Source organism: Aureobasidium namibiae, assembly GCF_000721765.1.
Source record: "Aureobasidium namibiae CBS 147.97 unplaced genomic scaffold scaffold_14, whole genome shotgun sequence".
Taxonomy (NCBI): Eukaryota; Fungi; Ascomycota; class Dothideomycetes; order Dothideales; family Saccotheciaceae; genus Aureobasidium; species Aureobasidium namibiae.
Genome location: NW_013581195.1, coordinates 681668 through 705367, shown reverse-complemented (window position 1 = coordinate 705367; position 23700 = coordinate 681668). Strand labels below are relative to the sequence as shown.

Here is a 23700-nt window from a genome sequence, read left to right as displayed (position 1 = left end):
ATCCGTCTATGTGTCTGCTGCGCGATTGCTGCTATACACCCACGTTCATCTGTTCGCAAATTCGTTGGATATCGTCACACCTGTCTTGACACGGGAATGAGAGAGAGCTTCAATATGGGGAGCCCGACGTGGAGTTGGACCTCGGCCTCTCGGCAAACCTTCTCTGACCCTGATAAGAGCATTCTGTTATCGTCATAGGAAACGTCTCTGTATGCTAATCTTCTATCCTCTCTGCCTATCCTAATACGGTGCGCATTCCCTTTCGAGCCACTTCATCGTTCTCTGATCTTGGCTGAAGTATCCCTTCGTCTTCTCATACACCTTTGAGTGGTAGTCGTTCAACCACTGCTTCTCCTCCGAGCTGAGAAGCGATGCATCCGTGAGCTTCTTGCACATTGGTGTCATTGTGACATGCTCGAAGCCCAGGTAAGGCTTGTCGCCGAACTGATGCGTCGTCTTCTTTTCCGTCACCATAAACATGTCTAAATTCGCGTTAGCCAGCCGTCTCTGATGTGCGACTTCTCTCCATCCAACTTACTCTCTATTCTGATACCGAAAGCGCCATCCTCATAGTATCCAGGTTCGTTCGAGATGACATTGCCGACAGCCAGCGGTACCTCGCTGTAAGCAACTCTAGTGCCAATGCCGATAGGTCCCTCGTGAACGTTGAGGAAAGACCCTACACCATGACCAGTGCCGTGACGATAATCGAGTCCCTCGGCCCAGAGAAACTGTCTAGCTAGAACATCAATCGCATACCCAGTAGTACCCTTGGGGAACTTGACATTGTCCAATGCAATGTGACCCTTGAGGACGAGAGTGTATGCTTTACGCTCCATGTCTGTCGGCTCGCCGAAGTGCATGGTACGAGTTGTGTCGGTTGTACCATCAAGGTATTGAGCGCCCGAATCGCAAAGGTATACCGCCTTGGGATCGATGACACTGCATGCGCCAACCTCTGGCTTGTAGTGGATTACAGCTGCGTTCGCGCCAGTTGAAGAGATCGTGTCAAATGAGAGACCAACAAAGTGCTTGTGCTTTGAGCGGATCGATTCCAGCTTGTCAGCAGCCTCGACCTCGTCAATCTTGGCATTCTCGCCGACCAGTCGATCTTCAAGCCATGCAAAGAACTCGCTCAAAGCAGCACCATCACGAATATGGCATTCGCGCATACCCTTCATCTCGGTCTCGTTCTTGACAGCCTTAGCGTCGCCAATCAGACTGCGTATCAATTCGACCTTGTCCTCTCCACCGAGTGCCTGGTACAGAGCCCAAGAAGCTTTGTTGGAAACGAGGTACTTGTTATCTCCAGTCGAAGACGACGAGAAAGCTTCCATGTCGGTGAAGATAGATTCGTAGGGTCTGACCTCAACGCCTGAGAGATGTGTCTTTGCGGCAGCAGTGAGCTTCGAGTCGTCGATGTAGAGAGTACTGGTCGTTGGGGTGACCACGGCGTAGGAGAAGAAGACGGGGTTGTAGGGGATGTCGCTTCCACGTAGATTGTATAGCCAGGCAACCTCGTCGAGCATCGAGACGACGAAACCGGCGCTCTTCTTCTTATCCAAATCTTTGCGGATGTCTTCGATCTTGTCCTGGAACTTCTTGCCGGCAAAGTCGAGAGTGAGGACGTCAGCCTTCTCGTTCGGCCTAGCAGGTCTTGCTGAGCCCCAGACCGAATCTACGAGATTCTCCTTGACAGCGATGAGGTCTTTGCCGCCCTTTTTCTTGATCTTCTCGGAGAGCTTGCGCGCATCGGCTAGCATGAAGTTAGCAGTGCTCATTGAGAAGCTGAGAGAGACGTACGAGCTGTGATGGTGGTCGGGTCAACACCAACAGTCTTGCCGCCTTCTGCTTGCTCGGCGGACCACTCCTGCCAAGTAGGTACATCTTGAAGGCCCTGTTTGAGCAGAGTCCAATTGTCGTCGAGTTGCTTTTCAGCTTGGTTGAAGTATCTTCCGTCTGTGGCCAGAGCGGCCTTGTCATGAGTGATGACAGCAGTTCCAGCGGAACCAGAGAAGCCAGAGATGTATTCTGCGTTTCGTATTAGCGTCGAGTCGCATGACTCTTGAGTATGCAAGTTGACTGACCTCTACGAGCATCGGCAGGTGCTATGTACTCGCTCTGATGGCTGTCTTCCGAAGGCACAACTACGAGAGTCAGTCAGTTGTCTGTCGATGTGCATCCAGACGGCTTACTGTAGATATCTACCTTGTTGCGCTTCATGAGTTCTCGCAACTGCGAGAGTCGCTCGGTTGTGATTACTTTCTCCATATCAATAGGATATCTTCTAGTTGCCGAAGCGTGGAACAATCTTCCGGCAGTGATGCCTCTTGAAAGTGTACTGAGTCTAGCGAGTCCACAGAGCATCTGCAAGTCGCGTGTCGATTCGATGTCTCGCCGTCAATTGGACACGCTATGACGGAGTTGCGGCGAGCCAAAACGCCGGACCATTTTCGGCAACCTCCGTCCAGCAGGACATCGAGGTAGCGTCGGCGTCTGCGTGCAAACATGATCCTCACCTCGCAATCAACCATCAAAAATAATCGCCAAATCATACGAGAATGCTCTAGGACATCAGTAGGTGTATACCCTCTACCTAGCTACCTTCCCGTCGTGAGATTTCAACATCTCCCGCACTACCTCACGCTCCTTTTTGGCCATCGATTTCCTTGTCTGTTTCTTCGTGAGTGACTTCTGCAAAAGGTATCTCGCCTTGGATCCTCAGGCTGAGTCGACGATGATAGCAGTCTTTCCCCGGATTCAAACCATAGAGGTAGGTGATGTCGTTCTTTCTATCACATGCCGCCGGGAATCCTTGGTTCGACAAGGGGCGTTACCGGTGCTTCAACATTCAGACTCGCGTCTTGGGCGACGAGGATCTCTCTGCAGCTGGCAGCGCCCTATCTACATCATATCGACAAGATGCCATACTCGGCAGTGTGGAGGACAGCCACCCAGCCCAAATGGCCTCGTGGCCCAATTCGGGAAGCAATCGAAACAGGAAGACTAATTCAGATGATCGTCCCAGACCCCAACATGAGCGCGGCTGAGCAAGCAATCGAGCTCGTACGCCGACTCAATGACCCCAGATTCGCAGCTGGCGCCTCGCAGATTTCGCGAGAGCTGCAGGAAATCCAGTTGTCTGATCACGGATGGGCTGCTGCAGACGCTATGCTCGACCATGCGGATGCCAATATCAAGTTCTACGGAGCTCTGACTCTGCAAATCAAACTCAACAAAGACAGGTCGGTGCTCCTCAATCAGCACAGCGTATCACCCGAAATACTGACACCAAGAAGAAGCACACTCAACGAACAAGCAGCAGCTGAATTGAGGTCCCGTCTGGTCCTGTGGTTTGTAAGTTTGCGTCCTGTTCCTTGCTCGATTCGACCTCTGATTGTGTCCCCTCACAGGTTCGCCTTGCACTAGGTGATCTACCTCCCAAACTCATCATCGACAAGCTTTGTTCCACAATGGCCACATACTTCATTCAGACTCCTCTACCATGGACACAGACTGTTCGCCAAGTCATTTGCTCACTATATGCCAGTGATGTGGTGCCTCATGATATGCTTAGCTCATATCCGGATACCAGCCAGATCATTGGCGAATTATCAGGCTTGAGGCTATTCATGGCTGTCCGCTTCTGCAGAGTGTTGGCCGAGGACGTACAGAACAGCTCTACACTAGGGCCTCAGTACTATCATCTCGATAGCATCTTCAAGAGCAACACTACTGATTCCGCCATACTCATGACCTTTGTCTTCAACCCATCAACAAGATGTTCACCAGAGATCGCGGTCGAAGCTGTGAATTGCTTCTCCGCTTGGGTCGCCTACAGCTTCGCACATTGGAACACAGATCCTGTAGCTCTACAGCTTCTACAGAATCTCACCCCAATGGCTATCCAACACTTATTGCATCGCGAACAAGATGTCAGAGATCCGACTGTGGAATTCTTTGTCAACACCCTGGAGTATCGCTCAAAGTTCCTCCAGAAGAATGATCTTGAGTCTCTGTCCCTGCTAGTGCGCAAAACCATTGGTCCACAATGTCTAGCGCAGCGCCCAAATTTCTTGAATCCAGCAATCGTAGCATTCAGCAAACTGGTCACTGCGTATGGTAAACTGATTGTCAAAGATTTGATCTCGGAGAGAAACCGCGAATCATCTCAAGAAATAATCGGTCAGTGCACGAGAATCGCTCAGTAAACTTGACTCTTGAACTGACACAAATTTAGACCTCTTACAGCAGTTGTTGACTGCCCCTGGTTATCCTGCTGAAGACGACCAAGTCATCCTCAACGTCACCGAGTTCTGGATTGAATTCGCCGAACAGATCGCCGACACAGTAATGGACTCGCCAGAGGACGAGATCACTTTCCTGGCAGTTGTGAGAACCGATCTTATGCAAGCCGTCCAGACATACATCCCAAAACTCCAAGCGCCACCTCCATCAGAAATGTCTGAGTGGGATGAAGACAACGTTGACCAATGGCAGTTTTTCCGCGATAACATCAGCGACTTCTTTGATCAAGTCAATGCCATTCCTGACACGCACCTCTTAAGCAACATGGTTGTTCTTGCAACCAGTGTCTTACCTACTCAAAATTGGCTGCGTCTCGAAGTCATAATTTTCTCCATCAACTGCATCTCTGACTCTATCGTACTGTCAGACGAGAATACCCAGGCCCTTTCTGCGCTTATTGGTTCTTCGTTGTTCAATGACATCTCATCCAATGATGTCGAAGTGCCAAACAAGCTGAAGCGTGCTGCCATGACGCTTGTTGATCGATATTCTTCATTCATCAAGAAGAACCCCCAATTTCTACCTCCGGTTCTTACCTTCCTCTTCACGATTCTGGCATCTACACCCGCAGACCGCGTCAAGCTTGCAGACGCCTCAGCGAGAACTCTCGAACAGCTTTGTTCTTCGTGCCGCAAGTCTTTGACACCACACCTTGGAGAGTTGCTTCAACAATGCCCACAAGCACTTTCCGGCCCCTCAGCAAACAGCTATCAGAAAGAGAAGATCATGGCAGCTCTTGCCTCAATCATCCAAGCTTTACCCACTGAAGAAGCCAAGGCTGCACCACTGGAATCGCTGATTGGAGTGATCGAGAATGACCTCAACACAGCTATCACAACTCTAAATGCAGGCAATCTGGAGGACAGCGAAATGCTAGGAACGTCTGCTTTACAGTGTCTGGCCAGCATCGGCAAAGGTATTCAAGCACTTACCAACGATGTTATCGATGTGGACAGCGATGACGAAGAGGCAAATGACGACCCAGCCGCCACAAGCAACTTCTGGACTTCGTCAGCTGGCGTCGAGATACAGAACAGGATCGTGCAATGCATCAACATTGTTGAATTCCTGCACAACCCGGGCGATGCCATGGATGCCGCCTGTGCGATCCTGCGTGCCGGTCTCAAGGAGACGAAGCCGGGTCCCTTCGTGTTCCCACCCCAGGCCACTGTCACCTTCATCAGTAAGGCACAAATCAGCACACCCCGTATCGAGGCCATCATCGGTACAGCGTGCAGTTTTGTCTCCAACTGTTCGCGCAAGTCGGCACCGCACATGTTTGACGAAATGTCGGCAGTATACCAGAGAGTAGCGCTGGTGATGCAGCAGCTCGGCGACCCGGCCAACGACCCCCAATTGGCCCAGCTATGCATCGACTTCTTGCAGAGGCTGCTTGTCAGCTATATTGACGTTCTGCTCTCTCCTTCAGACGACGAGATTGCTGCTGTTCTGCAGTTTGTCATAAACTGCATGGTAGGCAATGCGCCCATGCTCAAGCGCAACGCCTGCAACTTCTTCGTAAGCCTCCCTGTCGTCTCGGCCTTCGCCCGATGACTTTCCTTCCATGTACCCGACGCTAACGTACGCGAAACACAGGAAACCTTGCTGGGTCTCGCCAACCCACGCACCGCCAACTCCCTCCCTCCCTGCCGTGTGCCTCCCCTCTCCGTCCTCTCGGCCTTCGCCGGCCCTCTCTCCCAGGCTCTCATCTTTAACATCGGTGGGCTGGCCCAGCGCTCGGAGATTGAGTCGCTGTGCAAGCCCCTGCGCGCGCTCGTCTTCTCCCAGCCTGGGCTGGCCAAGCAGCACCTTGAAGCCTCTCTGCTGGACCCCGGCTTCCCGTCCACTAACGTGGGAGAGAAGGAAAAGCGGGTCTTTGCGGCCAAGGTTCTCGGGTTGAGGGGAGGTAGGCAGACGGTGGTAGTGGTCAAGGAGTTTTGGGCCTTGTGCAAGGGCACAGTGACGTCGTTTGAGTAGGGGTGGGGAAAGAAAGAGGAGAACATATAGCTATTACAATGCACAAACATCTCCTAGTCATGACCTGTATCCAAAGAAAGCCCCTATTTTCATACCTCTCAGTGGGCAACCACTCTGTATCATAAACCTTTGTGCATTTCTGTAGCTTCAAACAACTTATCTCGTGGGTAGGAGTATGTCTAGTTCCCACTATGAAGATGCATAACGATCTTCAAATGGCACCTTGTGCAAGGAGAACAGAGAAAAATATGGCTCTCAATGGAACATCAATCTGTTTCAGAAAGCACTGTGCATTTCTATAGCTTTCCAAACTCCTACAACACTCCTGTGAGATGGATGGAATGAGAGGTCTCTCCCATGGATAATCTTGTGTTTCTATACATCTATAACAATGCACAAAAATCTTCTAATCACAGCTTGTATCCAAGGAGAGACCCAAAAGCTCATAGGTTTCATCGGAATATCATTCTGTTCCCGAAAACACTGTGGTCTTCTATAGCTTTATCCTGGAACTCGATTTGCGCTCGAGAAAGCACGACCTTTTCAACGTGCTCGAAAGTCATAATCCGGGAACGGGAACTTGTCGGCTGCACCACCAAAGCTAGGCAAAGAAGGCAGAGACTCGAAAAGTTTCTGGAAGCCTGGTCGCGCAATGGTTCCGAAAATCGACCTGATCATCCAGATGCCAAAATCTGATTGCGGAGCGGCGAGTTTCGGAGCTCTTCCTCCCAATGGTATGGATCCGTTCTCTTGAACAAATCCTTCGAAATTCTTCTTGTAGTTCGTGAATGCGGTAGCTGGGTCTTCAGGGTTCTTGGCTAGTTCTCCGGCGAGCACGTAGCTGCCGATGAGTGCCATTGTGGTGCCTTGTCCTGTTAGGGGTGAAGGACAGTATCCTGCGTCGCCAACCAGAGCACAACGGCCAGAGTGCCAGGTGTCGAGTTTGACTTGCACTACTCTTGTAAAGTAGAAGTCGTCGGAGGCGTTCATCCCTTGTACAATTTGATCTCTGATGCCACCAACGCCTTCAAATCGCCGTTCCAGGAGAGCCTTTTGTTGCTCCACTGTTCCATGCCGAGCTGCTTGTTGCAAATCTGCAGCATCGGTTGTTGTGACGATTAAATAACTCGAGGCTCGAGTGCCAGCTCTGTCGATTGGTCTTCTCCAGAGTACGCGTCCTTTGTTGGCATGCTGTAAGACTGAATACGTGGTTTGTTGTTTCGGGCCCACTTGCATGGAGAAGTAGGCGCAGTAAGTATCGGTCTGTCGGAAGCAATTCTCGGTTGCTGCTTTGTCGAAGGTGAGTTTGCGTACTCGCGAGGCTACGCCGTCTGCGCCAATGATGGCGGTGAATGATTCGGGTTTGTTGGTATCTGATAGGGTGGCTGATACAGAGTTTTCTTCTTCTTTGATTTCGTCTACTGTGCATCTGCTCAATAGTCAGCGCTTTGTTCTCAAGTTGATATGGATTGTGCAACTCACCCATATCGAAATTCCACCCCCTGCTCTTTGGCCGCATCCATAAGAATATTCGTCAAAGTTCCACGCATAATCTGATCTCGAATCAGCAACAACTCTCTTCTCAGTATACTCTCTCCACATACCTCAATCTCATTAGTAGGTGAGAAGGCCATCTTGCTCTCATCCGCGGGATTGGTTCCTACACTCCCAATCTCTCTTCCGCCATCATCCAACATGGCAAACCCACTCTCTCCAGTCGTACTGGCTTTGATCTTCTCCCACAAGCCCATTTTCTTCACGATATCGACGGCTGGGCCTGTAATGTCTATGCCTTGGCCATAGGGAGGTGTGGTTGAGCGTTCGATGACTGTAACGCGAAAGCCTGCTTTTGCGAGGAAGAAGGCTGTAGTAGAACCTGCGGGGCCGCCGCCGACGACGAGGATATGATGCATGGCTGATTTGGTGGTATGTGAGGAAAAGGGTCTTTTGATGAAGGTAAAATTGGTCGATTGTCTGTATGTTGTGCTTGGATTCAATATCGATGGTGTGAGGACAACAGCTCTTGTCTTTGAGCAGCAGACTTGCTTTTGGAGTATTGAATTATGCCGTAGAGCATACATGATGAACCACGAGAAGATAGGAAATGGGCTACTTGTATTTACATGGAAAGTTGAAGAGACATTTGTCTGTGATGGTGATGATGCACGAAAGGGACTTTACTCGCGGTCGGTAGTGTTCCCGAGCCATTTCGGTGCTTTGTAAGACCCATTGGGCAAAGATCGGCGGTATATCTCGGGGACTGGCCCCCGAGCTGCCTCTTCTCTGTCAGCACCAGCATGGATCCGATGATGTAGTTGGTAGATACTTGGATCTGTTTCAAGTCTTGTTGATCAGAAGTCAGCTACTCGTATCTAAGCCAATACGTAGTTTCGACACCGAAGTTTCACGACAAGTGCAGTGGGAATGCTTTGCATGAAGCACGCACACGATAGAATAATAGCCAGATGCAGTAAATCGCTACACTGCCAATATCTGGACTCTATAATACTCCAGAATGACGGAGGAGTGTCACTGATAAATATTGCTGATCCATATTCCAGTTGTAGGCGATGCTCTTGGTGATAATGCAAATACTATGAAGAAACAGGGTGACCCTCGCAGCGTGTGTGATGTCTCCGGAAAGTCAGACCAGAATGCTCTGTCTCTTCCATCTCAGCCACATACGCAACAGTGGAAGTATTGAGGGACAACACGTTGGAAGCAGTGATTGAAGTGAGCAATGACAATAGCAAGGATGTTGACGGTGTGCGTATTATGCATGGTCATAAGAGTGCCAAGTCTGCACAACTCTTGCCAAGTTGCGTTATGAAAAACCAAGGGTCCACAAATTTTATGTCTAAATCTTCAAAAAGTCGATTCTTGACCAACTTCCACCTTCTTTCTTCTGTTCTCTGAGATAGTGGTATAACAGCAAAAGGATAGTGACGAGAGTGGGATTTGAACCCACGCCCTTTCGGACCAGCGTATTGGAAGAACCTTAAGCTGGCGCCTTAGACCGCTCGGCCATCTCGCCGTTGATGTTAAGAACAGCCGAGGGTGGGTACAAGACGGAACGATAGAACACTGCGCATTGACCAGCACCTGGGCCACTCCATGTACACACCCAGTACACACCAAGCGTATGATGGTGTACAGACTGCCATCGAGTAAATTCGTCGTCAGTGATGATTCAAGCGCTCCTTTGACGTCCTTGTCTACCCGCTCGCAGCTCTCGTAGATCAACAGCTGAGCCATGGGCAGGAGTGAACGTGTGTATGTGTGAGGTAGAACGACTTGTGCTGCTATAGCTTCTCAGAGCCATGTTCGAAGAGTGCTGGCCTCTGGGCTTCCGGCGAGGGCCATGGCCTGCAAATCGCATGCCAAAGTTCTGCTGTGAAGGATCGCGTAATGCCGAAGCTCTTGCAAATGCTCGACCTATCATCGAAGCATTATACCTCTTGATAAGCTTCGACTTCTAGAAAATGCCCATACGTTGACCCCATCCGTCGTTCTTGGGGTTGACAAGGATATGGTATGGGAAGGTGTTGGTGTCTTGGGTGGTGATCGGGGGCACGTGGTCTTTGTACTGTTGAACGATATCGGTGACTTTCACGACGGCGTTGCTGAGGGACCTCTCTATGGCTCGCCGGGAGGTTGTTGCTTCTGTACTAGCATGTCAACTCTAGACAAGCACCACGGATGAAGGGACTGACCTTGATGAGTGCGTGGAGAGGCAAGAGCAATGTTCAGTGTCCACGTTTCCCAGACCAAGTCCTCGTCCTTTGCGCCAAACCAACCCTTCTTTCGTCTGCGTTCTCGTTCGCTGAACTGCACGACAAGCTGACCGCGAGTGTTCTGATTCTGGTCGTTGACGTCGGCATCCGTCTGGCGGATGAACTGATCAACACGTTGTTCGATGAGCGTCTGCAGGTCGACGTCTTGGATCCAGGGGATAGAAATATCTAGCACATCGTGCCATGTGGGATCGAGGTTGGCAAAGATGCGATACCAGAATATGGTGTGGAGAATACCAGTGACGACGTCTTTGGCGTTGGCCTTGTCGGCGAACACGTCGATGCTGAACGAAGCAACCCGGCGTTCTTCCATGTCAAAGTATCGAATATCGACTATTTCATGTTGCGAAGAAGACTGTCGAGCTTAGGCTGTCCATATCTCTGTCGAGAACACACGTCGCTTCCTGATGATTGTAAGTGGATGTGATGAAGGTAGCTCCTTCTCGATAACACATGCGACTGGTGCAGACTGTGGGGTGTCCCGGCCCGAGCTCCCTCACTCACATGTCAGCGACGCCGGCTCCGGCAACGGCGTGCTCGAGACATGCAATGGCATCAGCAGCTTAGGTTGCCAACCTCGTGTCCACCATTCAACTTCACAAGCACATCGCACCAGAGATCTCAAGGGTGTCTGATGAGTTCTGCGCGTGCCTGCATCCCCACCATCATCCATATGCCTCTCCGGCCTCCAGACGCCTTCGCCTCGCCAGGCACATGCCCCCACTGATCTACGAGCGTACATATAGGTCGACGTTTAGGTCGGACCTTCCCGCTCAACAGCAAGCACGCGCGCTGCCCTCTGCCTCGGACGGCAACACATATGTTACCTGTGCCCAGCATATCGCCTCAAGTAAAGCCAAACCTTGCGCAATATGCCGTCCATGCTGTGAATGTACCTTCTGTCAAGTATTTTCTTCCACAGAAGCTCTCGTGCGTAAGTGCTTGTCTCCTTCCTTATCTGTTCCAGCCAAGACACGAGATAGACTGTGCGTCTTCAATTTCAACCAGCGTCCTCCTGATCTACACTCCATCAAATGTTTGCTGCCGCCCTCGCACTCATTCTTGTGTCTGTTCCTCTTGCCATTTGCTGTTCGTTCTTCGGACTTCCGCGTGCCAAGTCGCTTCCAACGCGCTTTCCACGCTAGGAGACGCACCTCAATCTATCATTACCTCAAGGAAAGTGTACCATATCGCCTCCAGACCCTCTGCGGTGGCAACATAGGCTCATGAGGCCATGCCCTTACAAAATATCACCATCGTATACTGCTTTCAGATACGATTGGCGCCTCTTGGCCCTCGTCTCCTGCAACATGCAGCTTTCAAGGTTACCTCGTTGAACACAAACCCCTCTTGTTGAACTCCCGCTTTTGGAAGGAGACTTGAGATAAGAGTTGCCATCATAGTGTGTATAAAGGTAGCTCGGCCTGTAGGATTGTATGCTGGTCCAAGGTTCAGCTTCTCTCGTTTAGCACAAGATGTTGTTCAACGTCGTCACTCTTTTGGCTCTTGCCCCTTCTGTTCTTGCTGCAATCACAGACAATGGTGACAAGAAGAAGCGCAGTGTTGTCCCTGGTGGATACATTGTCGAATTCGAGGATGTCATGTCCATTGCATCTGATGTTCGTGTGTCTTGATCTCTTGATTCGAAGTCTTGCCATTAATATGTTTGATAGACCAAATCCAGTTTTTACTCCGATCTTTCAGACAAGCAAATGAACCCTACTCACCGCATGGATCTCTCTTCTTCCATCTTCAAGGGGCTCTCGTTCCACGTTGATACAGGCCTCGACCAGGCAGTGGTGGCTTCAGATATTCAAGCCATGCCCATTGTACGCAAGGTCTGGCCTATCTCACTCTACGACAAGCAAGATTTCGCAACCGCTCCTTGGACCAATGGATCAAACTCTTCATCCTCTTCTGATACCTTCTCTACTCACATTATGGGCCATGTCGACAGACTGCACGCTGAAGGCTTGACCGGAAACGGCACTTTTGTTGCTATCATTGACACTGGTATTGACTACAACCACCCGGCCCTTGGTGGCTGTTTCGGCCCTGGATGCAAGGTCGCCCATGTGAGTGATCCATCCAAAGCTTCGGAAACAGTTGCTAACTTCCAAAAGGGATATGATTTGGTCGGTGATAACTATGATGGTACAAACATCCCTGTGCCCGACCCTGACCCGTACTCTGGTTGTAATGAGCACGGAACTCACGTTGCCGGTATCGTAGCGGCCGGCACTAACCCTTACAACTTCACTGGTGTCGCTCCCGATGCAACTCTCGGTGCTTACAGAGTCTTTGGATGCTCCGGAAGCTCTGGCGACGACGTCCTGATCGATGCCTTCACCCGTGCATACGAAGATGGAGCCGATATCATCACTGCCAGTATCGGTGGCCCCAACGGCTGGACTGGTGAGTTGTTCCAAAAAGCCTCAAAAGTAAGATGCTAATACTTTGCAGAGGAGCCATGGACTGTGGTAGTCTCACGCATCGTTGCGGCTGGGACCCCTTGCACTCTTGCCGCCGGCAACGACGGCTCTGAAGGCCTATTCTACGGTTCATCTGCCGCAGACGGTATTGGTGTCATCGCTGTTGGATCTATCGACAACATCGAATCTCCCGTATTCACCACTTACGGCAGATACAGCATCGATAACTCAACTAATGGTCAATTCGGCTACCTGGCGGCTGCTATCGGCATGCCCAACGTCAGCCTTCCCCTCTGGGCTGTCAGCAAGGACAGCACTAACGCTGCCGATGCTTGTGAGCCTCTGCCTGCCGATACTGCCGATCTTTCCGGAAAGCTTGTTCTTATTCGTCGTGGTACCTGTACCTTCGATACCAAGGCCGCAAACGTCGCTGCCTTTGGAGCACAGTACATCCTGTTCTACAACAACGCCCCCAGTCTTACTTCTCCCAGCGTCACTGATCCTGATATCATTGGAGCAGCCATGGTCTCCGCTGACCAAGGTGTCTCTTGGGCTGCTAGTCTTGCTGCCGGTTCTGCTGTCCAGGTCAGCATTGACGGCAAATTGACTGTCTTCTCCAGCCCGCCCAACAACGTCACTGGTGGCCACATGTCTACCTTCTCGATGTGGAACCCTACCAACGAAGCCTACGTCAAGCCCGAAATTTCTGCTCCTGGTGGTAACATTCTGTCAACCCTTCCTCTTGAGCAAGGCGGCTACGGTGTCTTGTCCGGCACTTCTATGGCCACTCCTTTCGTTGCTGGTGTTGTTGCGCTCATGAAGCAGGCTCGTCCTGACCTCGACCCCTACACTATTCGTAGCATCCTCGGCACTACTGGCCATCCCGTCACCTTCAACGATGGCAAGACCACCTACAACTACCTAGCTCCTGTCGTTCAGCAGGGAGGCGGCGAGGTCGACGCTTTTGCTGCCGTCCACACGTCAACCGTTATTGACGTCGCCAACCTCGCTTTTAACGACACAGCTCATTTTGTCAAGGAGGCAAACTTCACCATCACCAACCGTGGTAGCAGCGATGTTACCTACAACTTCGACTATGTCAATGCTGCCACTGCTTACACGCTTCCTGATGATGGCAGCACCCAGCCTCAAACCTTCCCTCCGGACCTCGTCACCTCTGGAGCAACCGTGCACTTGAGCTCTGGTAGCTTGAGTGTCGCAGCTGGCAAGTCCGAGGTTGTTATCGTCACTCTGGAGCTTCCCAAAGATCTCGCAACTGCTCGCATTCCCGTTTACTCTGGGTTCATCGACATCAAGGGTAGCAACGGCGATTCTCTTAGCCTGCCTTATGCCGGTGTCGCATCTTCGCTCAAGGATGCCACTGTCCTTGACCCTAGCACTGGATACCCCTACATCACCAGCACCTCCGACAACACCTTCGTTCCTCTGAACTCTAGCACTGTCTTCACCATCTCGATCGCCAACACCACCATTAACGGCACTACCGACAACTCGACCGGACTCCTGATCCCCAACTTGAGAATCGGTCTCGTCATGCCTTCATCTCTCATTCGTGCAGATCTTATCCCCTCAAACTCCACCCTCGGCACTTACACTAACACTACTACTATTCTTGGTGTCAAGACCCTTGGTGCTATCGCCGGCACACCCTCCGTTTACCAACCTAGAGCCAATGCCTGGAGTACCGCTTTCTATGGTGTTCTTGACGATGGAACCAGAGTTGCGCCCGGAACTTACTCTATCCTTGTTCGCGCCTTGAGAATTTTCGGAGATGCGACAAACCCTGATGATTATGATAGTGCTCAGACTGATCCTTTCACGATCAGATATGTTCATTGAGCGCTTGTTGATCTTTGTCAAATATAGACAGTCGTTTGCAGCATAAAACTAAACATTTTCTTTTCTCAATTATGCCTTACGCCGTGCTGCATCAGTCTTTTCGTGCGCCAAATACTGATCGTACAGTATGTGTGATAGACAGAAACGTCATGAGTAAGCAAAAGTAGTCGTTTGCCCATCCCATGACCTCGATCATGAAAAAACAAGTACCCCCGACTCTCAAGATCCCAGCGTCTCAAGCGGGCGCACTAGCTTTGATCTCTCACATCAAGATACAACCCAAAGACCAACCAGCCGAGAGAGTTTGATCATGACCCTTGGACCTCACTTCCTCTGTCTGCTCGGCCCTCAGACTCTCAGCCATCGTTTCCAGGATGTCTTCGAGGTGATTCAATTCGAAGGCAAGGTCTGGGTTGACAGATTTTCGGTGGTCAGCGTGGTCGGTGTAGTTTGCGGATGTGGTCTTCTTGACACCGAAAGCATCAGCGAGTACTTGGAATCGAGATCTTGCAGCGTCTACAGATCTGGCCTTCTCGTACGATGAAGTCCAGTCTCTGTCCTCTTCGGCTCCAAGCACTGCATCCTCTTCCTCGTATCTGGTCTTCTCGACATTTTTCTGGTGGCGGATTTCGGCGAGGAGTTGGTTTAGAGTATCCAGGAGATCGTTGGCTTGTTTTGCGTTTGCAATATCTGCCTTCTTCTTCTTCTTCATCTCCTCTTGAGCTTCTTTCTCTTTTTTCTCTTTCTGTTTTCTTTCCTTGCTCTCTTGCTCTTTTCTTGCGGCTTCCTTCCTTGCTGCAGTTCGTGTAGCGTCCCGCTCCTCCCTCTCTTGTTCCTCTCTCTGTCTCCTTTTTCTGGCTTCTACCTCTCTTCTTTCTTGTTCTTTTCTGTTGGTTGCCCTGGCTTCCCTTTCTCGTTCTTCTCTCTCTGCTCTTTGGGAGTTGCGATACCCCCAATTTGGTTCTGCGTCTTCGCAGACCGAGTTCCACATCTCAAAGTCTTCGTAGTTGGGGTTCGAGTGCTTGTACCAGCCGCCGTATCTTGAGATTTCGTCGCTCATTGTTGGTGGTTTTTGAAGGATGGGAGGAAGGCTTTGAAATGGGTGATTGGTGATGTATAGATTGAACCAAGGCTTTTTTTTGATGGGTTGGATAAGGATCGTTTTGGTAGCTTGATGGTCTTGACTGTGTGTGTGTGTTGCTGAGTTGAGTTGAGAAGAGGTGAGTTGAGTGTTCATATATCCGAACTCGTAGATTGAGAGACCGGGTCTGAGTTGTGACGAGACAAAGAAAGACTGTAGCAATAAATTATCAGACATACGCTCCCCAACTGAGACACATCATGTATCCTTATTGTATATCTGTCACTAGTATATGTTATTTTGAGCATAATGACCAACTCACCCAACACTTGATTAGAATCATCACTAAAGACACCCAAGCTCCACACTCAGATACATAATCTAACACTAAACATCGGTATGCCAACCCCAAGCACCTGTATCTTCTTGTCATCGCCAATCACCCTCTCCATCAACCACATCACCTCCATTCTCCTTTGGATATTCATTCCATCCAGATTGCAAAAGCAAGCATCTGAACTCGATTTTCCGGAATTTACATGAACGGTGGTTGTAGGGGTGGCAGTGGTGGTCTGGGGAGCAGAGGCTGTGGCTTTGGTATTCGCTGAGATGAATGTGCCATTTTCCGACAGTTGCTCTTGTTTGTAGTGGGAAAAAGAATATGAGGTGAGAATCGAGGATCTGAACCAACGGTGGGAGAAGAGTCGGGTGCAAAGTCGCCGAGTCTGGTTAATAGGCCTGACTCCTGGAATCGAGAGTGCTGTCTTTCGGATGGAAAGGGAAGATGTTGTCTTGCGAAAGTACTGAATATGTCTATGTAGCGAGTCTAACGAACGCAAGACATGAGGTTTCGACATCGTATGCTCAAAATAGCAAAAAGACATACATCTCAGACAAGACCACCAGTCGGGCAAGAAGCAGCAAGTGTAAACTGTATGCCAGGAGAGTGTAGCCGGGGAGCGAAAAATCATATTGTTGTCAGATTGATGGCTCCGTGATGCGAGAAATGCAAGAGATCCCTTCGCCCGTATTCGTAAAGACAGAAAGTGTAAGCTTCAGGTCCGATCTGAACCGCGAAATTCGCCATGCGATGTGAACTCTAGCCAAGAGGACATCCGCCGATCTCGAATACCACAATCCACCACATTGAACGCATCTGCTGCCTGTGAAACACAAAAACAAATGTCCACCAGAAACGTGATGCAAAAAACAGGCTCATCTCCCTGTGGGGTCTCCTGAAAAAACTCATGCATACACATTCAAGAGAATAGGCCAGTTTGGCGTCCCAAGCTTCCTAGACCACGTGACGGTAGCATTGGTTTTTGTTGGCGGCGCGCGCACCCGCTGGGCCACAGGCGTCCCTGTAGCTAGCTTGGTACACACCGCTGGGAGGATGCCAGAATTGTCTGAATATATACCTTTGACAATAGGGGGCGCGCGTGGTGGCAGCCGTCCCAAAGCGCAGGCGTCCTTCTTGATCACATCACACCAACTCTTGCAACATATCTTCCAAGTCTTCTCTTCCAAATGGCACGGCCAGTCTTTCGACACCCAGCGCGTCTTTTTTGCTTTCCACCATGTCGTGATCGTGAAACTCTTTGAGCAAAGTTCTGAAACTCATCTCGGAGGAACAAACAAACTCCTCGACAGCCTTGTGATACAACGTCCTGTACTCGACACCCACAAACGACGAAGTCTTGTGAGCTTTGACTTTTTGTGCTGGCGCCTTCTTTGGCGGACGACCACGACCGCGAGTAGGTTTTGTGACATTGCCGTGATCCATGTCCATGTCCATGTCGTCGCCAGAGTGGCCGAGGATGCTGTCTGAGTCCGGAGAGCCGGGAGGTGCCTCGAAGGTAGAATCGGCGAGAGCCAGTTGCTCGGCGACCAAGATGCGGAACAAGTTTCGTGCGTTTTCTGGCAGTGAGCGCAGTACATATGCTACACCATCCTTTCCGCCTATGCGACGACCGCTGCGATTCAAGAGTATGTTGACCTCTTCTACCGGGTCGAGCTCTGCAGTAAAGGGCATAAATGTCGTGGTATCGTGGAAGAGGAAACGGAGGGAAGAACGCTGAGATATATCCCAGAGCAGTGGGAAGGTTGGTGTATCTGCTGATGCGACCAGACAGATGCTAGGGTGGGAGGCCAGAGCTGAGATGGTAGATTGGAAAAGGGGTTTGCGGAAGAAAGGACTGTCGATCGAGTGGACGAGGATGCAGATAGGGACAGAAGGAGGGTTGGCTGTCAAGGCGGAGAGCAATGCGTCCAGGAGAGCCTGAGGCTGGAGAGGAAGCTTGTTGGCTAACGAGGAAGGCAGAGATTGTTTCGCAATGGTAGTCAAGACGTCTCTGACCGAGATGTTGGGCGAGTAGCCATTGACGATGACAAGGTTGGGCTCGTCTGTAGATTGGTAGTAATGGTCAGCAAAGTCAAGCAAAAGATGACGCTTGGAGCCATAGCCGTAGATGCAGATGTTGAAGCCTTGGTCGAGTTCAAAAAGCCATTGATTAAAGCTGTTCTCATGCAGACCAGCCAAGAATGTTGTGTCTGCAGCGTGTGGATCTTGGTATGCATTGATCTTGGCAAAGTAGTCGTCGTGGTTGAGAAGAGCATTGGCCGGCAGGGTATTGGCCGACGTCTTGACACCTCCTGGCCTGTTCTGGAAGAAGTACAGCTCATGCGGCGGCATGTCTTGTGAGGTGGGTGAGGGTTGTCTCTTCTTGCCCTTGGGTCTTCCTCGTGGACGGGGAGTTTTTGACGGAGTGCCTGGTGTAGCAGTGATGTTGTCCCCCTCTACCATGTCTTGATCTGACTCGACTTCGTCTTGCAAAATCTCGCGAGCCAATGCATCTTCCAAGCCGGTGTCGTGTTCAGCAGACTCGTCATGTTCCTGTGGATCGAACAAGGTCTTGTGGCTCTTGCGCCTGGCAGAACGGTCTGCGTTGAGAGCGGCCGTCAGGGGAGAGTCCTTAGTCGGCGCATCTTGGACGTCGTAGTCGGCAGATTTGGCTGGCGTAGCAAAGAGGACCTTTCGTAGTGACGTAGGGGTTCCTTGTTCCTTCAAGGTGGATTTGAGAATGGAGCGGTGTTTCGAAGGCGTGTCTGCACTCGTGTGTCGTGAGGGCGTTTCTGCGTCGATCATCCTCCTCTTTGACGGGGTCAATTCCACGTCCGCCTCTTGGGCACCTTCTGTGGCGTCTTCCCCATCTTCGCTTCTCGTTCGTTTGGGCATTGATTGTCGTGTGTTGGCTGTGTTGGCCAACTATTGTTTACTTGAATGCCTGATTGCAAGTCGGACAAAGAAAGCAAGATTAGCCGGCCGACTTCTCCACACTTTGGCAAGATCAGATGGATAAGATTAACCGCGAGTGGCTGCTATCTCTTATCGTACCGTTTGAGTCACTCAGGCTCGAGGTTTCGATATGTTTTCGCTTCTTTTGATTCATTGTCTGTCCATACCAGTCAATTGACAGTCGCCGGCACCATGGCCACCTCACGAACGTCAGCCGCTCGTCGGTTGCTATCCCTCTCAGTACAACAAACCCGATGCTACTCGGCTCCCACCGACGGCGCAATCCCACCCAACAAGGCCAAATATGTCCCTACCGAAGGAACCTACCCCAAGGGCTTCGTTGTCGGCAGTGCACACGCCCAGGTCAAGGCCTCAAACACAAAGTTCGACGATCTCGCCCTGATCGCTTCCGAGGTCCCCTGCTCCGCTGCCCTCGTCACCACCCAGAACCATTTCCAGGCGGCTCCCGTGAGCGTTAGCAAGAAGATCATGTTCCAACACCAGAGCAAGAGCATCAGAGGTGTCGTTATCAACTCCGGTTGCGCCAATGCTGTCACCGGAAAAGGTGGACGTGAAGACGCTGTCCGTATGGCCAAGCTCACTCACGACCTTCTGAACAAGCGAAACCCGAGTCCTCACGACAAGACTGCTGAGGCCGAGGCCAAGACGAACGTCAAAGAGGGTGCTGTCAAGATAGCAGAGGATGACCAAGACGTATCCAGCATCCGTACTCTGGTCATGAGCACTGGTGTCATTGGCCAGCGTCTCCCCATCGACCGCATCGAAGCAAAGATTCCTACTCTCGTCGAGTCCCTAGGCAACACACACGACCACTGGCTCCGATCAGCCCGCGCTATCTGCACCACCGATACCTTTCCCAAGCTTCTTTCTCGCCAGTTCACTCTCCCCTCGTACCCCGGCATCACCTTCTCCCTTGCCGGCATGACCAAGGGAGCCGGTATGATCCACCCCAACATGGCCACTCTTCTCGGTGTCATCTGCACAGACGCTCCCATCCAAAAGACTGCTCTGAAGGTCCTCCTCTCCACTGCTACAAACTCTTCCTTCAACCGCATCACCGTTGATGGCGACACAAGCACCAACGACAGTGTCGCTCTCTTCTCAAACGGCATGGCGGCTCCCAAGAGCGAGCCGGTGCGTCTTATCAAGCTCAGCTCAAACGAACTCCCCGCTAGAGGCAATTCCCTGGTCGGAGACAAGCTCGAAAGACAATCAGAAGATTACAAGGAGATGAACAAAGTCTTGACATCCTTCATGGAGGATCTGGCCAAACTTATTGTCCGTGACGGCGAGGGAGCCACAAAGTTCGTCACCGTCAGAGTGACAAAGGCTGACAACTTCAACGCTGCCCACCTTGTCGCAAACTCGATCGCTACATCTGCTCTTGTAAAGACAGCCCTGTACGGCAAAGATGCCAACTGGGGCCGCATTCTCTGCGCCATCGGTTACGCTCCTGGAAACACATGCATCCGTCCCCAACAGACCTCTGTTTCCTTTGTTCCTGCCGACGGCTCCGAGGAGCTCAAGTTGCTGGTCGACGGTGAGCCTCAAGCTGTCGATGAAGCCCGTGCTGCGGCCATCCTTGAGATGGAGGACCTGGAGATCCTCGTCAAGTTGAGCAACAGAGAGCAAGACGTTGCCGAGACGGCCGTCTACACCTGCGACTTTAGTCATGAATATGTCACCATCAACGGTGATTACAGGACGTAGCGTGTCTTCGGTGATATGACATGCTCTTTTATTGTAGATGCTTGCGCTCTTGACGATACTCAAACATAAAAGGGGCTCCTTTGAGATATGATGAACTTGATGGAATATCAGGCCGCTTTAGGAAGACTCTATATACTCTTTTATGCTTCATGTGCTCAAAGCTGTGTTCATGTACACTCTACAGCTCTACAGCTGAGCAAATCCGGTCAATGCAAACGTAGCTCCAAAGGCCAGCTTGAAGGCCACGTTCTCCTGCATAGCCGAGCGCAAATTGATGCTGGTAAAGTAGCGTTGCAAGCGGTTGTAAGGAAGAAGACTGACACCCAACTGTGACTCTGCAAACTGTTTTGACGTCAAAATCAGCAATTGCGAAAGGAGTGTAAGGACTAGATTGGCTTGGAGAGAGGTATAGAGTAGAAAGACAAAACATACCTGTACACCAATGATCAAAAGTCCAATGAGCAAAGTCAACGGCTTGGAGAATAGCGATATAGCGAGACCACCCAGAACACCCGTATTGGCATTAGCATCATCCCCCTTTGTCTCTTGTACATCGGGACAATCAGAACATACCAGCAATGCTTCCACTCGAAATCTGACGAACGGCATTAGGACTAAGACCGCCCTTGCGGTTTACAACCGGCGTCTTTGCCTTGTTCGAATATGAGTTGTTGAACACAGCGCTCGAGTCACACAGAGCCAAGAGGTTTCTTCGGGGTCTGAGCAGAGAGTAGGATGTGAATGCTGCGCCGAGACCGAGTCCGACACCCAATGGGCGAGAGGCCAGTAGGAATGACATTGTTGGTGTTTTGGATTGAGAAGTCTAAGTGGTGTGATTTGTTGAGTGGGTGAGTCACTGGTATGGATGGCTGATGGCAATGATTCCCGATGACTGGTTGGGTTGATGGTAAGGAGGTGGTGCTTGTTAGTGGTTGTTCGCAGCTTCAGATTGTCGTCGGATGTCAATGACGCTGCTGATCTTACGCTTGGACCCTGAACATGCGGAGAATGGTGCGCTGAACGTGTGAGATTTACAAACTGTTTGATTGAACTTGGGCTCGTCTCGAAACTTTCGAAGTGCTAGCAAGCCTACATCCTGCTGGCAGTCAGTGCGCTTAGGTACATCTATGCAGAATCTGAATATCATACTGCAGTGACTGTAGACAGGTAAGGCAATACAGTATGCATATTCCGTACTTGTAGCCTGTCTCCAGAGCCAATCGGTGTAGTTCGGTGGTTCGGCGTACATGGAGGGGTCCGCCCCTTCCGACAGCGGGGCAATCGCGTGGGACATGGATTGTTCTCGACGGAGAAGCAGCACCTTGGCACTTCGCCGCCCTACGCCTGCGTGTTTTTCTTGAGTAATAATGCCTTCAATAGGCAGGTGAGTCACTCGAAAGCAGCGCGAACTTCCCTGGCAAACAGATATACTTTTATAAATCTTGGGAAGCCAAAGACCCTTTCTGCTTTCTCTCACGCACATCTTTGCCTCGATCTTTGTTTCCTCTGCATCTCACCATCTCATATACATACTCACAATGGCCACCACACTACCCACTACCAACGGCAAGCACGACGGCGCCAATGGCACTGACGGAGTCTCCTCGTTCGCCGTCAAGGCTGGTCTCGCCCGCATGCTGAAGGGCGGTGTCATTATGGACGTCGTCAATGCTGAGCAGGTGCGCTCATCTTTTGTGTGTCAATCGCCTCAATGTCACTAACGACCACTCAGGCCCGCATCGCCGAAGAGGCTGGTGCCTGCGCCGTCATGGCCCTCGAGCGTGTCCCCGCCGACATTCGCAAGGACGGTGGTGTTGCGCGCATGTCCGACCCCGCCATGATCAAGGAGATCATGGACACCGTCACCATCCCCGTCATGGCCAAGGCCCGTATCGGTCACATCGTCGAGTGCCAGATCCTTGAAGCCATCGGTGTCGACTACATCGACGAGTCCGAGGTCCTTACCCCCGCCGATCCCATCTACCACGTCGAGAAGCACGGATACAAGATTCCCTTCGTCTGCGGCTGCCGTGACCTCGGCGAGGCTCTGCGCCGTATCGCAGAGGGCGCTGCCATGATCCGTACAAAGGGTGAGGCTGGTACCGGCGATGTCATCGAGGCTGTCCGCCACATGCAGACTGTCAACCAGCAGATCGCTCGCGCTGCCGCCATGTCCGAGCCCGAGCTTCGCGCTTTCGGTCGTGAGATTGGTGTCCAGTACGAGCTCCTCAAGGAGACCGTCCAGCTCAAGCGTCTGCCCGTTGTCAACTTCGCCGCTGGTGGTATCGCTACTCCCGCCGATGCTGCCCTCATGATGCAGATGGGCTGCGACGGTGTCTTTGTTGGCTCCGGTATCTTCAAGAGTGGTGACCCTGCTAAGCGCGCCAAGGCCATTGTTCAGGCTGTAACTCACTACAACGACCCCAAGGTTCTGGCAGAGGTCAGCATTGGACTCGGTGAGGCCATCGTTGGCATCAACTGCGGCTCCATGGACCCCAAGGACAAGCTCCAGGGCCGCGGCTGGTAAGGGATGTCAGCTTGTCTAGCGATCACCCATGCAAGACAGCATGTTCATTTTTTGAGAAAAGAGCAAGAGGCGTTTACAAAATGGAAGGTCGGACTCGGGCATTGCATAGATGCAAGCAAGGCTTCGAAGACATGACCAAAAAGCAAGGCGTCTTAGCGTTCTTGGGAGGTTCGCTTCAACAGGGACTAGGGCTTTTATAAGGAGTTTTGGACGATAGTAGCCAGCAGTCAAAAAACACGACCGAAATGACAATATTATTACATGATCTGACTCGGAAACCCATGACTTGGGTATCCAGCTGTATCGACATAAGGAATGTGTAGTGTTGCACAAGGAAGCCATCCGTTTCCCAACAGCACTGCGAGCGGCAGGGTCAAACCCATTGGGTGATTAATCTGTTTTCGATCGGAACTGGGACCGAGCGCGCCGCGGCATTTTCGCAACCGCTTCGCGTAACCATATGTAGCGGACGGCAGCCCGAGGAAGCATGTATCTTTTGAGTCGTGAAATGCACTTGTATGCAGTACAGTACAGATCGTCAACGGCGGGATGGAAGGCGACCGGTCATGTCGCCGGCGGCTGGTCAAGACGGCGAGTGTACGGGGACGGTCGCGGTCAAGGCGGAAGATCAAAGGGAAAAGTGTTAAGCGGCTCAAGACAAAGACCGCCTAAATCCGGGGCAGATCGTCGATGGG

General features: G+C 51.3%; 10 protein-coding genes across 10 annotated transcripts; 4 read left to right on the top strand and 6 right to left on the bottom strand.

The window, feature by feature from the left end:
* Positions 1-240: 240 nt before the first annotated feature.
* On the bottom strand, positions 241-2271 carry M436DRAFT_51958 (putative Xaa-pro aminopeptidase P; the record flags this gene model as incomplete). The annotated part of the gene is made up of 5 exons (XM_013569638.1): positions 241-482; positions 539-1756; positions 1804-2031; positions 2088-2147; positions 2196-2271. 5 exons carry the CDS (start codon positions 2269-2271, stop codon positions 241-243), a joined length of 1824 nt encoding a protein of 607 aa, XP_013425092.1.
* Positions 2272-3036: 765 nt separating this feature from the next.
* On the top strand, positions 3037-6285 carry M436DRAFT_51800 (ARM repeat-containing protein; the record flags this gene model as incomplete). Its single annotated transcript, XM_013569614.1, has 5 exons — positions 3037-3245; positions 3300-3367; positions 3430-4185; positions 4241-5826; positions 5905-6285. 5 exons carry the CDS (start codon positions 3037-3039, stop codon positions 6283-6285), a joined length of 3000 nt encoding a protein of 999 aa, XP_013425068.1.
* A 543-nt stretch (positions 6286-6828) lies between these two features.
* M436DRAFT_52555 (FAD/NAD(P)-binding domain-containing protein) lies at positions 6829-8198 on the bottom strand (the record flags this gene model as incomplete). The annotated part of the gene is made up of 3 exons (XM_013569747.1): positions 6829-7714; positions 7768-7838; positions 7890-8198. The coding sequence occupies 3 exons, from the start codon at positions 8196-8198 to the stop codon at positions 6829-6831; spliced, it is 1266 nt and encodes a 421-aa protein (XP_013425201.1).
* A 1562-nt stretch (positions 8199-9760) lies between these two features.
* Positions 9761-10392, bottom strand: M436DRAFT_52276 (DUF1649-domain-containing protein; the record flags this gene model as incomplete). The annotated part of the gene is made up of 2 exons (XM_013569689.1): positions 9761-9948; positions 9999-10392. The coding sequence occupies 2 exons, from the start codon at positions 10390-10392 to the stop codon at positions 9761-9763; spliced, it is 582 nt and encodes a 193-aa protein (XP_013425143.1).
* Positions 10393-11554: 1162 nt separating this feature from the next.
* On the top strand, positions 11555-14371 carry M436DRAFT_74832 (subtilisin-like protein; the record flags this gene model as incomplete). The annotated part of the gene is made up of 4 exons (XM_013569899.1): positions 11555-11698; positions 11753-12154; positions 12203-12494; positions 12543-14371. 4 exons carry the CDS (start codon positions 11555-11557, stop codon positions 14369-14371), a joined length of 2667 nt encoding a protein of 888 aa, XP_013425353.1.
* A 262-nt stretch (positions 14372-14633) lies between these two features.
* M436DRAFT_65915 (uncharacterized protein) lies at positions 14634-15431 on the bottom strand (the record flags this gene model as incomplete). The annotated part of the gene is made up of 1 exon (XM_013569804.1): positions 14634-15431. The coding sequence occupies one exon, from the start codon at positions 15429-15431 to the stop codon at positions 14634-14636; it is 798 nt and encodes a 265-aa protein (XP_013425258.1).
* Positions 15432-16935: 1504 nt separating this feature from the next.
* On the bottom strand, positions 16936-18687 carry M436DRAFT_51804 (ORC2-domain-containing protein; the record flags this gene model as incomplete). Its single annotated transcript, XM_013569615.1, has 2 exons — positions 16936-17148; positions 17221-18687. The coding sequence occupies 2 exons, from the start codon at positions 18685-18687 to the stop codon at positions 16936-16938; spliced, it is 1680 nt and encodes a 559-aa protein (XP_013425069.1).
* Positions 18688-18939: 252 nt separating this feature from the next.
* On the top strand, positions 18940-20478 carry M436DRAFT_52397 (Arginine biosynthesis bifunctional protein ArgJ beta chain; the record flags this gene model as incomplete). Its single annotated transcript, XM_013569717.1, has 3 exons — positions 18940-19378; positions 19445-19902; positions 19969-20478. The coding sequence occupies 3 exons, from the start codon at positions 18940-18942 to the stop codon at positions 20476-20478; spliced, it is 1407 nt and encodes a 468-aa protein (XP_013425171.1).
* A 186-nt stretch (positions 20479-20664) lies between these two features.
* On the bottom strand, positions 20665-21277 carry M436DRAFT_74829 (uncharacterized protein; the record flags this gene model as incomplete). The annotated part of the gene is made up of 3 exons (XM_013569898.1): positions 20665-20820; positions 20911-21015; positions 21083-21277. The coding sequence occupies 3 exons, from the start codon at positions 21275-21277 to the stop codon at positions 20665-20667; spliced, it is 456 nt and encodes a 151-aa protein (XP_013425352.1).
* A 739-nt stretch (positions 21278-22016) lies between these two features.
* M436DRAFT_52005 (pyridoxine biosynthesis protein PDX1) lies at positions 22017-23005 on the top strand (the record flags this gene model as incomplete). The annotated part of the gene is made up of 2 exons (XM_013569646.1): positions 22017-22157; positions 22211-23005. The coding sequence occupies 2 exons, from the start codon at positions 22017-22019 to the stop codon at positions 23003-23005; spliced, it is 936 nt and encodes a 311-aa protein (XP_013425100.1).
* Positions 23006-23700: the final 695 nt, after the last annotated feature.